Genomic DNA, 16408 nt, shown 5'->3' on the forward strand with positions numbered 1-16408 from the left:
CACCGGTGTTAGAAATGTTTGGAGCAGACAGGGAACCTTTAAAAGTGCCCAGCTAGTGTTTAGGATAAGGTATCCGAGTAATTCGCGCGGCTAAATGAGCGCGAGGGAGTAAGTGTGTGGAGCCTCGCTTACGAAGCGGAAAGTGGTCCATTTTATTAGTATTAAATAAACCTCATGTTTTAGGTGTGATTGTTGTCAGAGGTCCTTTAAATTCACATAGGTATCAAAAACAAAATTCGACATTTTACTCCCTTTAGTGGCTTTTTACAATTAATTCGTGAACTGTTGACCGAGAAATGGCCCCTTTTCTTACGCATGCACACATAAACTTAGCACTATGTTCATGAAGCTCTCATCATGATAATTAACAAATACTTAGGACGAAGTACGTAAATCCTGTCAGAATACCTAAGACTATAGAGGGAAAGAGACGATTACTTTACACAGGGAAATATTTTGCGCTGTGATTTGGTAATTGACCACCAAACTCTACAAACCTGGCTGACGTCCTAAGGAAATTTGTTTGATTAAGGAAGGATAGCGAATGATGCTGAAATCAGTATTCTGCAATGAAGTACCACATTTTGCGTCATAACCTCTCTTGGAAAGTCATTTTAGTCATAGTTAACTTTTGAACTCTGTACGTGTTCCAGGTTCTCTTGCCCCTGACGCTAGCAGTTTCACTGGCGTGCACTGCATCTTCTGTGGGCTCGAAGTCGGAGGTGTCTGTCGTTGGCCACAAGGACGCCAGTCGACATTGGGTGAATACGGTACCGTATATTCTCAAATGCGGAGTTCTGCTCCTGTATTGGATGGATAATATTCTATGTGATTAACTTATTGCTTTGTATTCAACATATCTGCGTTTGCCATTCCAATTTAAGCCAACTTTCAAACCACAGCAATACAGTTTGCAGAAATAATCTAATAGGTCCTTGATACCAATGAGTATCAAACTGAAACCTCCTTTAAATATGCTAACCACTATCGGCTTTAGGAACATGCAACTAATTGCAGTGGAGTAGCTCATTGCAGAAGTAATTACTCAAGTTTCTTGTGTTATTGCAGGGACAAGCACGCATTTAAAATTATATCTTCCAGGTTCCTAATCTGCTACCCCCAAGGCAAGCATCCTTCTAGTTCGCGAGCACGTCATGGGGTGCACTAGAACGTAGTACATAGCTGGATTTGTATCTCACAGACTTTGTGACATTTCACACAGGTTGTCTTTGTGACAAACAGCCTATGTTAGGCCCGCATAGAGTTTGTTAAAAAATATCGGTACTATACAGGTTGTGGAGATATAGAAAATAGATGAGGGAGAAACTAGTCCTGTACTTTAAGAATTCATTCAAGGAACATCGGTCTGGCTGGAAATCCCTCGTACTGGTCGCTCCCCTCTTTATGGTGAAGTCTCAAAGTTGTATTCGGCGCAGATGGAATCCCCGAGAAGAAAGTGTAATTTGAATAAGTGAAGCTCTATTCTTTGGAACATGCTGGATTTGTGTACTGGGATACTATTAACTTACCGTGTTATTGTCCATTGTTTGGTGTGACCGTTTAATTGGTGCATTCTACCATTAATTAAATTTGTGATATGTAATTATTGCGTCGTGACTGAGATGAACGCTATTGGTACCTTGGAAAATCAATACTTTCGCGCATGCGCTGAATGGTGGGTCTTCTTGGGGAGAGTATGTTCATCCCTGCACTAGTGTTCTGTCTGGGATCCACGATGGATGTGTGCACGTCTGGTAATCGGCGTAATGGAGTGTGATACTCCACGATAAACTAACCGATATTTAAGGCCATATATACATGTACAAAATTGTTTTATTTTCTTCGTTTTACTTCTGTGTGGATAGTAATGATGTGTGCTATTATATGCTTACGACTGTGTGCCGGTCTTCAAGTGAGTGCTATGTGAAGGTTTGGATTATCGTTTCTAAAATTCATGGAGGCTGATGTAAGTAATCTCAAATTTTTAAATATTTGGAACTGGAACTCTACTATCCATCGGTTTATTCAAGAAGATATTACCTTAAATTAATTAACAAAGAAAACCGTTATGGAATAAATTCAAATCATCTATGACGCCGTGGAAAGAAAGTAACGTTAAAATGTAACTAATTAAAAAGGACTTTTCGACAGCGACTTCCTGCACTTGATTTTGCTTGAATATTTTTCACCGACCGAAACGTTGTTTAACATGCATTAGATCGTGACTTCTGGTTGTCTGAAACCATTTTACGTGAAAGTTGCTATGTTATTAATGGGATATCTGAGGTAATTTCGAATCTCGATGCATGGGCCTGTGGGTGTAAAAGTCACCCTATAAGTTTTTAATTATTTTGGATTCTTGCTTTGTTTAACATTTACTCGTGATTTTTTGGGAAAACTTATCCTTATTATTATGGTGAATTTTATTCTACCAGTATTTTCTACGCTTGAAATGTAATCCCTGCCTGCCTTGGCTGTTGCCTCGTAATGGAATCGTTCTTCTTCTCTTCTGGTGTTGGTTTTATAAATTCTACCTGATATGAGCATCATGTCGCTTCCAAGGCCACCTCACATTAAGTTCAATAACCAGCTGTAAATATGTATATATATTACTGATATTGTCTGTATAAGCCATACGCTAAATAATAATCCCCTCTGTTAAATTTAATGCTTATCTGCAATGAAATTAAAATCATACAGTCTATTATAATAACTATTATTTTATTATCTGTAACACCGAGGTTGGTAGAGAGTTGAAATTTGATTCTCTTAATTCTTAAATTTTCTTTTCTTAAACGCTCACCTAACTATCCACGTGGTTAGGAGATAGGGATCTGCGCTCAGATGGCCTTCATTTAAACCGCAGTGGTACGTATAAGTTAGGAAATTTGTTTGGAAGGGTAATAGGGAGGTACATTCAGGGAAACGGGATGGCCTAGGGAGCGGTGATAAGGGAACAGGGAACTGGAAATCAAGTAGGGATGACATAAAATTGAGAGTGTTGAACTGTAGAAGTATTGTAAGGAAAGGAATAGAATTAAGTAATTGAATAGATATATATTTACCAGATATTGTAATAGGAGTTGAATCATGGTTAAGAAATGATATAATGGATGCAGAAATTTTCTCACGGCACTGGAGTGTGTATCGTAGAGATAGGATTGGAAGGGTGGGAGGGGGAGTGTTCATTCTGGTGAAAGAAGAATTTGTAAGCTACGAAAAAGTTAAAGATGAGACACATGAAATTCTAGGTGTAAGGCTCATTTCTAAAGATAATAGGCAACTTGATATATTTGGAGTGTACAGATCGGGAAAAGGTAGCACTGATGCGGATTCGGAATTATTTGATAGGATAGTCAGCTATGTGGGAAACGACATGGAAAGAAATGTGATTGTAGCGCGAGATCTGAATTTGCCAGATGTCAATTGGGAAGGAAATGCGAACGACAGGAAGTATGACCAACAAATGGCAAATAAGTTAATATGGGAAGGACAGCTGATTCAGAAAGTGATGGAACCAACCAGAGGGAAAAATATCCTGGATGTCGTGCTGATAAAACCAGATGAGCTCTATAGGGAGACTGAAGTAATAGATGGTATTAGTGATCATGAAGCTGTTTTTGTGGTAGTTAAAAATAAATGTGATAGAAAGCAAGGTCTTAAAAGTAGGACTGTTAGGCAGTACCATATGGCTGATAAAGCAGACATGAGGCAGTTTCTAAAAAGTAACTATGATTGGTGGAAAACGGTAAATAAAAATGTAAACAGACTCTGGGATGGGTTTAAAGAAATTGTTGAGGAATGCGAAAACAGGTTTGTACCTTTAAGGGTGGTAAGGAATGGTAAGGACCCACCTTATTATATTAGAGAAATAAAGAGACTAAGAAGGAGGCGCAGGCTGGAAAGAAATAAAGTTAGAAATGGCTGTGGAAGTAAGGAGAAATTGAAGGAACTTACCAGAAAATTGATTCTAGCAAAGAAGGCAGCTAAGGATAACATGATGGCAAGCATAATTGGCAATCATACAAATTTTAGTGAAAAATAGAATTGTATGTATAGGTATTTTAAGGCAGAAACAGGTTCCAAGAAGGACATTCCAGGAATAATTAATGAACAACGGGAGTGTGTATGTGAAGATCTTCAAAAGGCAGAAGTATTCAGTCAGCAGTATGTAAAGATTGTTGGTTTCAAGGATAATGTCGAGATAGAGGAGGAGACTAAGGCTAAAGAAGTAATAAAATTTACATATGATAACAGTGACATTTACAATAAGATACAAAGTTGAAAAGTAGAAAAGCGGCTGGAATTGATCAGATTTCTGGGGATATACTAAAGACAATGGGTTGGGATATAGTACCATATCTGAAGTACTTATTTGATTATTGTTTGGTCGGAGGAGCTATACCAGATGAATGGAGAGTTGCTATAGTAGCCCCTGTGTATAAAGGAAAGGGTGATAGACATAAAGCTGAAAATTACAGGCCAGTAAGTTTGACATGCGTTGTATGTAAGCTTTGGGAAGGCATTCTTTCTGATTATATTAGACATGTTTGTGAAATTAATAACTGGTTCGATAGAAGGCAATTCGGTTTTAGGAAAGATTATTCCACTGAAGCTCAACTTGTAGGATTCCAGCAAGACATAGCAGATATCTTGGATTCTGGAGGTCAAATGGACTGTATCGCGATTGACCTGTCTAAAGCATTTGGTAGGGTGGATCATGGGAGACTACTGGCAAAAATGAGTGCAATTGGACTAGACAAAAGAGTGACTGAATGGGTTGCTATATTTCTAGAAAATAGATCTCAGAGAGTTAGAGTAGTTGAAGTTTTGTCTGACCCTGTAATAGTTGAGAGGGGAGTTCCTCAGGGCAGTGTCATCGGACCTTTATGTTTTCTTATATATATATATATATATATATATATATATACACTGACTGACAGAGCAAATGCAACACCAAGAAGGAGTGGTCAGAACTTTATGCCAGTTGCAGGGTAGACTGACGTCACTGAGGTATGCTCATGATGTGAAATGCGCCGCTGTGCTGCGCACGTAGCGAACGATAAATGGGACACAGCGTTGGCGAATGGCCCACTTCGTACCGTGATTTCTCAGCCGACAGTCATTGTAGAACGTGTTGTCGTGTGCCACAGGACACGTGTATAGCTAAGAATGCCAGGCCGCCGTCAACGGAGGCATTTCCAGCAGACAGACGACTTTACGAGGGGTATGGTGATCGGGCTGAGAAGGGCAGGTTGGTCGCTTCGTCAAATCGCAGCCGATACACATAGGGATGTGTCCACGGTGCAGCGCCTGTGGCGAAGATGGTTGGCGCAGTGACATGTGGCACGTGCGAGGGGTCCAGGCGCAGCCCGAGTGACGTCAGCACGCGAGGATCGGCGCATCCGCCGCCAAGCGGTGGCAGCCCCGCACGCCACGTCAACCGCCATTCTTCAGCATGTGCAAGACACCCTGGCTGTTCCAATATCGACCAGAACAATTTCCCGTCGATTGGTTGAAGGAGGCCTGCACTCCCGGCGTCCGCTCAGAAGACTACCATTGACTCCACAGCATAGACGTGCACGCCTGGCATGGTGCCGGGCTAGAGCGACTTGGATGAGGGAATGGCTGAACGTCGTGTTCTCCGATGAGTCACGCTTCTGTTCTGTCAGTGATAGTCACCGCAGACGAGTGTGGCGTCGGCGTGGAGAAAGGTCAAATCCGGCAGTAACTGTGGAGCGCCCTACCGCTAGACAACGCGGCATCATGGTTTGGGGCGCTATTGCTTATGATTCCACGTCACCTCTAGTGCGTATTCAAGGCACGTTAAATGCCCACCGCTACGTGCAGCATGTGCTGCGGCCGGTGGCACTCCCGTACCTTCAGGGGCTGCCCAATGCTCTGTTTCAACAGGATAATGCCCGCCCACACACTGCTCGCATCTCCCAACAGGCTCTACGAGGTGTACAGATGCTTCCGTGGCCAGCGTACTCTCCGGATCTCTCACCAATCGAACACGTGTGGGATCTCATTGGACGCCGTTTGCAAACTCTGCCCCAGCCTCGTACGGACGACCAACTGTGGCAAATGGTTGACAGAGAATGGAGAACCATCCCTCAGGACACCATCCGCACTCTTATTGACTCTGTACCTCGACGTGTTTCTGTGTGCATCGCCGCTCGCGGTGGTCCTACATCCTACTGAGTCGATGCCGTGCGCATTGTGTAACCTGCATATCGGTTTGAAATAAACATCAATTATTCGTCCGTGCCGTCTCTGTTTTTTCCCCAACTTTCATCCCTTTCGAACCACTCCTTCTTGGTGTTGCATTTGCTCTGTCAGTCAGTGTAAATGATATGAGTAAAGGAGTGGAATCGGAGGTAAGGCTTTTTGAGGATGATGTTATTCTCTATAGAGTGATAAATAAGTTACAAGATTTTGTGCAACTGCAACGTGACCTCGAAAATGTTGTGAGATGGACAGCAGGCAATGGTATGTTGATAAACGGGATTAAAAGTCAGGTTGTGAGTTTCATAAATAGGAAAAGTCCTCTCAGTTTTAATTACTGCGTTGATGGGCTGAAAGTTCCTTTTGGGGATCATTGTAAGTATCTAGGTGTTAATATAAGGAAAGATCTTCATTGGGGCAATCACATAAATGGGATTGTAAATAAAGGGTACAGATCTCTGCACATGGTTATGAGGGTGTTTAGGGGTTGTAGTAAGGATGTAAAGGAGAGGGCATATAAGTCTCTGGCAAGACCCCAACTAGAGTATGGTTCCAGTGTATGGGACCCTCACCAGGATTACCTGATTCAGGAACTGGAAAAAATCCAAAGAAAAGCAGCTCCATTGGTTCTGGGTGATTTCCGACAAAAGAGTAGCGTTACAAAAATGTTGCAATGTTTGGGTTGGGAAGAATTGAGAGAAAGTAGAAGAGCTGCTCGACTAAGTGGTATGTTCCGAGCTGTCAGCGGAGAGATGGCGTGGAATGACATTAGTAGACGAATAAGTTTGAATGGCGTTTATAAAAGTAGGAAAGATCACAATATGAAGATAAAGTTGGAATTCAAGAGGACAAACTGGGGCAAATATTCATTTATAGGAAGGTGAGTTAGGGATTGGAATAACTTACCAAGGGAGATGTTCAATAAATTTCCAATTTCTTTGAAATCATTTCGGAAAATGCTAGGAAAGCAACAGATAGGGAATCTGCCACCTGGGCGACTGCCCTAAATGCAGATCAGTATTGATTGATTTTGAAGTAGACAGTCCAGACGATATCTACTGCTACACTGCCTGTATCCTCCAGAAGTAGACCATCCGGGCGATATGTACTGCTACACAGCCTATATCCACATAAAGTAGACCATCCAGGCCATATCTACTGCTACACAGCCTGTATCCTCCAGAAGTAGACCATCCAGGCGATATGTACTGCTACACAGCCTATATCCACATAAAGTAGACTATCTAGGCCATATCTACTGCTACACAGCTTGTAGCTGTAGGTAGTAGACATTCCAGGCGACATCTACTGCTACACAGCCTTTATCCTCAAGAAGTACACCATCCAGGCGACATCTGCTGCTACACAGCCTTTATCCTCAAGAAGTACACCATCCAGGCGATATCTACTGCTACACAGCCTGTATCCTCCAGAAGTAGACCATTCAGGCGATATGTACTGCTACACAGCTTGTATCCTCCAGAAGTACGCCATGCAGGCGATATCTACTGCTACACAGCCTGTATCCTCCAGAAGTAGACCATTCAGGCGATATGTACTGCTACACAGCCTGTATCCTCCAGAAGTAGACCATTCAGGCGACATCTACTGCTACACAGCCTTTATCCTCAAGAAGTACACCATCCAGGCGATATGTACTGCTACACAGCCTGTATCCTCCAGAAGTAGACCATTCAGGCGAAATGTACTGCTACACAGCCTATATCCACATAAAGTAGACCATCCAGGCCATATCTACTGCTACACAGCCTGTATCACATGAATTAGACCATCCAGGCGATATCTACTGCTACACAGCCTGTATCTATAAGAAGTAGTCCAACCAGGTGATAACTATTTCTGTACATCCTGTATCCATAAGAAGAAGTCCATCCACGCGATATCTAGTGCTACACTGCATGTAGCTGTGGGAAGTAGACCATCCAGGCGATATCTACTGCTACACTGCCTGTATCCATAAGAAGTAGACCATCAAGGGTATATCTACTGGTAGTTGTGGTCAGCAGGTCAGTGCGTCGTCAATCTTCTCAGTGAGCTTAAGATTTTTGCAGCCACACGGAGAAACGGAACGCTAATTCTGCGTTAATATTTGAAAAGCTAATTTGTGGACATAGTTACGTGGAACTGGCCTTGGTTTAACTCGGAGCTTCGGTCACTGAAGCCGGACATGGATACAGCCGAAGCCTCTTTTGATAACTAAATGGCTTGTTGGGGACCTGCTTCCCCCATTTACAGCAGGAGAATGGTGTCCAGAGAAACCGAAATTCCGTGCTTTTACCTTTAAATTTAGAACAAACGGTAAATCGTACTCTTGTGACGTGAGAGAACATAAACACGAGTTTGAGTGTGAGGAGGAAGAATTTTTTCAAGTAGGTGCTCCATACTCACCTTGCATTTACAGTTGATTGTGAACTAAATGTAGGCTATAATTTTCTATGTCTAAGATTTTCGACCTTCGTTACAGGTTGACGAGCGAGGACTCACATTGAGGGAGAACCAAAGGAAATTTGTAGTGAATGTCGGCCAAGAAAGAAGACCATGGGTCAGTAGCAGGGAAATCGAGCACGTTGTTTCTGTACATCCACCACTATACGGTAAGACCGAGTGTAGTAGTTCGTGATCGTTGGAAATACAACTCTCATTCACACTCGGTATTCCTTAACTCAAAACTGTAGGAGCCCACATCGTGTGTGTGTCCAGGTGCTAGGGAACAATGGACTACATGTTCTGATATGCTTGATAGGATTTCGATGAATTACAGGGAACGGAGAGTAATAGAAACAGCAGTAAGAGATGCGAGCGAGGCCTCTCCACTAGTCATAGTTCTGAGGGAATCCTGGAATGTAATAGATAAGATCAGGAAATGTACTTATTACAGTAGTTGAAGAATTTGGGTAGCTAGAAACTAACATAACCAATGGCAGAAGAAACTAGCAGGCCATATACCGAAGAACAGCATTTGCTAAATGAATCCTTCCTCACCATAAATACACAATTCAGTGGAAGTATTTATCTGGAACGTGAGGCAGCATGATACAGAGACATGCTTATCACAGAAAGAGAACTGAGGCCTTTGGTATGTGGTGTTATACAAGAAGTACTGGAATCGCTTGTCATTGCCTCGAGGTTGCGTAGTTCTTTCCCAATGGAGGTGAGCGTATACCTGCAGTCCTGCCCACATTAAATTTCTGAAAGTCGTGGGAAAAAGGCGTGGGCTCACTTGCATTGCGCTAATCCTTACAGTACGGAGGTTAAGGTGAGATTGGACGATCATACACAAACGAAGAGCAGGTGACAGGAGGGAGATGTGAGATAAGTATGAAAAACATTTTAGGATTTTGACGGAGAACAGGAACAATGTACAGGGTGCGGTCGGAGGGGAAGTTCCGAAAGACTAAGGGGTCAAGTTAAGGGGAGTTTTCACGAGGGTATACGCTTCGAAAACACAGAGGGAAGGTGGGAGGGAGGAGAAATGTAGAGTAGAGGATAGGAGGATGGAGAAAATGGAGGAGGAAGTGGGATCTGCAAACATCAGGGAAGAGTAGGGGAGGGGATCTAATTAGGTGGATGGTCAATTGAGGACTCTCCTCCGGGAGGAACGGGAACCAATACGTTAAGACAGAAGTTGAGGAAAGAGGACGGTAAGGATCATGTCGGCACGAACAACGTACGGAAAGCAGGCATAACTACCAACATAGTGAGGGATCTTCTCATGCAGTTGAAGGCAGAGGAGAGTATTGTCGTTGCGATACTTTCTAGGAGGGATACTCAGTGCAGGGGTACTAAGGAGTAGGTACGTGTGAGACTGGGAGGGAGACTTTTAGTGCGTGTGTATGTGTAAGTTAGGAGTACAGGGACATGGGGGTTGTAAGGGAAAGAGTACAATGAAGTAATTCAGTAGATATAAATTTACCACATGTTATATAAAGAGTTTAATCATGGCTATGAAGTGACAAAATGATGAGGACATTTCTTCCGAAACTGGAGTGTTTACGCTAGAGATAGGACGTAATCGATAGGAAGGGGGTGTTTATACGGATGAAAGGAAAATCGGTTAGCTGTTAAAAAGTTAAAGATGACAAGTATGAAATTCAAGAGATGATATTTTTGGGGTGTACAGACGTGGGTAGATTGATGCAGACGCGGAAAAAATTGTTCAGGTAATCAGCGATGTAGGTAACGTCACAGAAAATAATGCGATTGTAGTGATTGTTCAAAATTTGCAAACTGTTACCTCGGAAGGTGATGCGAATGACAGCAATTTAAATTAACCTTGGAGGATGAAGTGGATCAGAAAGTGACGGAATCGAGTAGATGAAGGAATATTATTGATGTGATGGTGGTAAACCAGATGTGTATTTTAAGAAAATACGATGAAAGACGGTATAGATGATCAAGAAACTGTTTTAGCCGTAGCTAGGAATAAATATGATAAACGCAACGTTATAAACGTCAAACAGCGTATTGATCGATATTAATGCATACGGTGAATTCTATAGACTGGATTGTAAGTATGGTAAAGGTTCATATGGTTTAGGGAATTAAGGTGGTGTTTTAAGAGGAAGTAAATCCTCTATTTACAGAGATAAGGAGGAAGATGAAATACTTCCTTATACCCTCAGGGACGGAAGAGAACAAGTGTTGACCAAGAGAGGTCGGATGGTAACCAGTTCATTTGCTTGTTAGAAATGCAAGGGATACCTTGTGTGTATTCTACTGTCCCCTCGACAACGGGTCTCAAATTTGGTTTGATTTTATATTAAAAATGACGTAGAATGTCAATAGTGTGGTGACCTTGGTAAGCACGGAGACCTGGAGGGTCTGTAGCAAGAAGGTTAGTATGTAGATTAATTGGAAGAGTAATTGACAGTGAAAGGTGTACCTCCGTTGGTCTCTTGGCCTAAGGAGTGATTCAATTTTATGTCCGTTCTGGCTCTTACCTTTCTTTCGGCTGTAGTTTCGACTTCCTGCTGGTTTTTTTGTGGTTAAAAGCGAGCGAGGAAGGAGATCCTCTACCCAGAACTCTGAGCTGAGACCACTCTACCGGAATTAAACGTTCGAAATAAGATTTCCCTTTAAGCTGTCTCTGACTTTCACACAACAATACGGTACTCACAACATTTTTAATTACTTTGAAGGACGGAAATATAAGAAAGTTTCCTTTTTTAGCATTTTGAGTCTCCGTAAGAAGCACGTGGTGCTGGGAGAGCTCACTGCTCGGTGAATGCTGGGATGGTACCTATTTGTCAGTGTTCCCTCTCTAAGTGACAGTTCATACTTTCTTGGGCTCACTACTGCAGGAGAGGAGGAGCAGGCCACATGTTCTTAGGTGTGTTCCAAACAGAATGGTACACGTAACTCTCCGGGAGTTTCGAGTGAACACTTCGAATACACGTCACCACACGGGAACCAGCTGTTTAAAATGTGCCTGTCCTATTAGTTACAGCTATTTCCTCAGCACAGAACTCCCTTTTCTTTCAGGTCAGACCGAATATAAAATGTTCGACATTACTGATGTACCCGTGCTTCGCTACGGAATTCTAGGTTAGGTAGTGTCACGTTATGAGCAAGATTGTATTAAATTGCATAGCTCTTAACGTTACCCTAGAAACGCGACGGGGAAGTCAGCAAATGTATTTTCCCATTTGAAGACTGGATTAGGGAATTTTCCTTGTATTGGTATGACCGCTTGCCTACCATGAGTCAAATCAGGTTGGGAGTATTCGTTATAATGGCAGGCACTCATCTCCACCTGCCTTTTTTATGTCCTAAGAAAGACTGCCTTAGTGGTTTTCCCAACTGAAATTAACATACGTCATTACAACAGTAGGAATGGCAAAATTCATATGAAATTCTCGATCAAATGAAAAACCACACATTTTCTCACTTACAACGAACCATACTACGCTACCGATCTAAGAGTCCAAACTTCAAGAGCTGGAATGACCAGGCCGCAGACAGTCGTGATCCGAGAACACTCATCGTCTTTTTTCGGCGTGGTTGGGGGTCGATTAGTGGAGAGTCCCAGGGCAAAAACTATGCCCTTTCACTAATATATTTCCTAAAAGTACCCGATGAGTCGGAAAATCTCAATTCACTACACCGGCGGGGGGAAAATCTATCTGACATGGAGGCAAATTCTTCCTCCAAGCCAGAGGAGAAACCTCGCCTTCACTGCTAATTCGGAGTAAAATGAATGTAGAATTTAATAAAAGTGAAGAAGTTTTTCTTAAGAAACGGATTTCTGAGGGTTAAATTTAGAGGTATTTAGTGAATTGTTGTGCTATAATTTGGAATAGGCCTAAATTTTAATAAAATTCTATACCAGGTCATACTACCACTACCAAGTGAGCCTCTGCCTTAAGTGCGCACACTGCTCATTCAAAACAGTGCGTCAGAGTAGGGATCGAACACCTGGAAAACAACAGATAGGGAATCTGCCACCTGGGCGACTGCCCTAAATGCAGATCAGTATTGATTGATTGATTGATTGATTGATTGATTGATTGATTGATTGATTGATTGATTGATTGATTGATTGATTGATTGATTGATTGATTGATTGATTGATTGATTGATTGATTGATTGATTGATTGATTGATTGATTGATTGATTGATTGATTGATTGATTGATTGATTGATTGATTGATTGATTGATTGATTGATTGATTGATTGATTGATTGATTGATTGATTGATTGATTGATTGATTGATTGATTGATTGATTGATTGATTGATTGATTGATTGATTGATTGATTGATTGGAATACTATGATGAACTAAAGAAGAAACTTTTCTTACTCCCCAGCAGTAATCCCATCTATCGGAGATGAGTAGCAGCATTAGAGGCAAAGAACATCATAACGAACATTGATCAGTGTAATGTCGTAGGTCTTTACATTTACTTTTCTTCCGACTCTGAAATAGTCGCTACAGTTAAGTGATCGGAACTTGTATTCTCTATAACTTTTGTTATGTAGTATTTTCGATAGGACCAATAACATAGGTATTTACAAATTAAATTTTAGATGTCTTTCCCTAAACTGCCGTTTCATCCCGGGTGAATAAAATTGTTAGACTGTAGTTTCTTATTTCCCGACTCTATATATCGATTTTCATTCAATTCTGTGGACCCATTTCCTCGTGGCTCGGCGTTGATATGGACTTAGCAACAAAAATACAAATTCATGAATATCTGTGTTATCATAGCCGGTAAAATGTGTGACACATAATTACATATAGTATCATTATAGACCGTTATGCCTTTCGGCGTTCAGTCTGCAAGCTTGTGTGAATTTACTAAACGTCGCCACAACCCTCTATTTGCAAATAGTACTGTGGCCTCATTTAGTTCTATACGTCTTATCTCTAAATCGTTCGAAACTGAGTCTAACCATCGTCGTCTTGGTCTCCCTCGACACCTCTTACCCTCCATAACAGAGTCCATTATCCTCCTAGCTAACCTATCCTCCTCAACTCGCCTCACATGACCCCACCACCGAAGCCGGTTTATGCGTACAGCTTCATCCATCGAGATCATCCCCAAATTAGCCTTTATCTTATCATTCCGAGTACCCTCCTGCTATTGTTCCCATCCTGTTTACCAGCAATCATTCTCGCCACTCTCATGTTTGTTACTTCTAACTTATGAATAAGATATCCTGAGTCCACCAAGCTTTCACTCGCGTAAAGCAAACTTGGTCTGAAAACAGACCGATGTAAAAACAGTTTCGTCTGGGAGCTGACTTCTTTCTTACAGAATACTTATGATCGCAACTGCGAACTCACTTCATTAGCTTTACTACACCTTGATTCAATCTCACTTACTATATTACCATCCTGGGAGAACACACAACCTAAATACTTGAAATTATCTACCTGTTCCAGCTTTGTATCAACAATCTGACATTCAGTTCTGCTTAACTTCTTGACTACTGACATCAATTTAGTCTTCGAGAGGCTAATTTTCATACCAAACTCATTGCACCTATTTTCAAGTTCCACGATATTAGACTGCGGGCTTTCGACACAATCTGCCGTTAAGACCAAGTCGTCAGCATAGGCCAGGCTGCTTACTACATTTCCACCTAACTGAATCCCTTCCTGCCACCTTTTTACCTTGCCTAAACCCTGTAAGTACCCTGAACCAAGAACTCATTCTACCATCCATACACACTGCAGCCCAATTGTCAACATAAATGCCTTTGATTGATTTTAATAATCTACCCTTAATCCCATAGTCCCCGAGTATGGCGATCATATTTTCCCTCGGTACCCTGTCATATGCTTTCTCTAGATCTACGAAACATAAACATAACTGCCTATTCCTCTCATAGCATTTCTCAATTACCTGGTGCATACTGAAAATCTGATCCTGACAGACCCTCTGTGGTCTGAAACCACTCTGGTTTTCATACAACTTGCTCTCAACGACTGATCGCACCCTCCCTTCCAAGATGCAAGTGAATACTTTGCCTGGTGTACTAATCAAAGAGATATCTCGATAGTTGTTGAAATCCTTCCTTGCTTATAGATAGGTGCTATTACTGCTTTTGTCCAATCTGACGGTACCTTACCAACATTCACTGCTAATTTTACTACTCTTTGAAGCCATTTCATCCCTACCTTCCCACTATACTTCACCATTTCAGGTCTAATTTCATCCATTCCTGCTGCTTTATGACAATGGAGTTTATTTACCATCCTTTCCACTTTCTCAAGCGTAATTTCACCAACATCATTTTCCTCCTCTCCATGAGCTTGGTTGTTCGCGACACCACCAGGATGATTTCCTTTTACATTGAGAAGATGTTGAAAATATTCCCTCCACCTCTCCATTGTTTCCATGGGATCTATTATGAGTTCACCTGAATTACTCAAAACACTGTTCATTTCCTTTTCCCTCCCTTCCTAAGATTCTCTACTATTTAGCAGAATGTTCTCTCCGCTGCTTGACCTAGCCTTTCCAGGTTTTTACCAATACCTTCCCACGACTTCTTTTTGGATTCAACAACTTCCTTTTTTTTTGGCTCTGTTTCTTTCATCTACGTACAAATCCCTGTCTGCCTCGGCCCTTGTTTGGATCCATTTCTGATGAGACTTTTTTTAACATTTACAAGCTGCTCTCACTTCATCATTCCACCAAGATGTTCGCCTTTTCCCATCTTTACACACAGTTGTTATTAGGCATTCCCTTGCTGTTTCTACTACAGCATCCCTGTATGCCTCCCATTCACTTTGTATATCCTGAACCTGCTTACTGTCCACTGTTCGAAACTTCTCACTAATCATATCCATGTATTCCTGTCTAATTTCCTCGTCCTGGAGGTTTTCTATCCTTATTCGTTAGCACACAGATTTCACTTCTGTACCCTAGGCCTAGAGACACTTAGTTCACTACAGATCAGGTAGTGGGCTGTGTCATCGAAAAATCCCCGAAAACCCCGTACATTCCTAATGGAATTCCAGAATTCGAAGTCGTTTAAGGTATATTTGATTATAGATCTGGTACCCCTTGCTTCCCATGTGTAGCTGATAATAGCCTTATGCTTGAAGAATGTATTCGTAACTGATAAACCCATACTAGCACAGAAGTCCAGCAAACGTTTCCTATTCCCATTAGCTTCCATATCTTCCCCACATTTACCAATCACCCTTTCGTACCCTTCAGTTCTATTTCCAATTCTCGCATTGAAATATCCCATTAGCACTATCCTATCCTTTCTGTTCACCCCGACTACGATGTCACTAGATGCTTCATAAAACTTGTCAACTTCATCCTCATCTGCTCCCTCACATGGGGAATACACGGAGACAATTCTTGTCCTAATTCCTCCAACTGACAAATCTACCTACATCATTCGCTCGTTTACGTGCCTAACAGAAACTATATTGCGTGCAATGGTATTCCTGATAAACAGTCCTACCCCATACTCTGCCCTTCCCTTTCTAACACCCGTCAAGTACACTTTATAATCTCCTATCTCTTCCTCGTTATCTCCCCTAACCCGAATATCACTTACTCCTAGCACATGCAGATGCATCCTCTTTGCTGACTCAGCCAGTTCTACTTTCTTTCTTCTAAAAGCCCCATTAATATTGATAGCTCCCCATCGAATTCCATTTTGTTCACAAAGTTGTTTCCAAGGAGTCCCTCGC

General features: G+C 41.8%; 1 protein-coding gene across 1 annotated transcript in view; it reads left to right on the forward strand.

Annotated features, from left to right (window-relative positions):
• The first annotated feature begins 1865 nt into the window (after positions 1 to 1865).
• Positions 1866 to 16408, forward strand: part of LOC136866622 (hemolymph lipopolysaccharide-binding protein-like) — a 46626-nt gene continuing 32083 nt past the window's right edge. The window contains exons 1-2 of the mRNA XM_067143740.2: positions 1866 to 1966; positions 8714 to 8843. Of these exons, the coding sequence (XP_066999841.2) occupies positions 1955 to 1966; positions 8714 to 8843 (142 nt within the window). The 5' untranslated portion in view covers positions 1866 to 1954. The remainder of the gene's footprint in view (positions 1967 to 8713; positions 8844 to 16408) is intronic.

This window comes from Anabrus simplex, chromosome 3 (assembly GCF_040414725.1).
Source record: "Anabrus simplex isolate iqAnaSimp1 chromosome 3, ASM4041472v1, whole genome shotgun sequence".
Classification (NCBI taxonomy): Eukaryota; Metazoa; Arthropoda; class Insecta; order Orthoptera; family Tettigoniidae; genus Anabrus; species Anabrus simplex.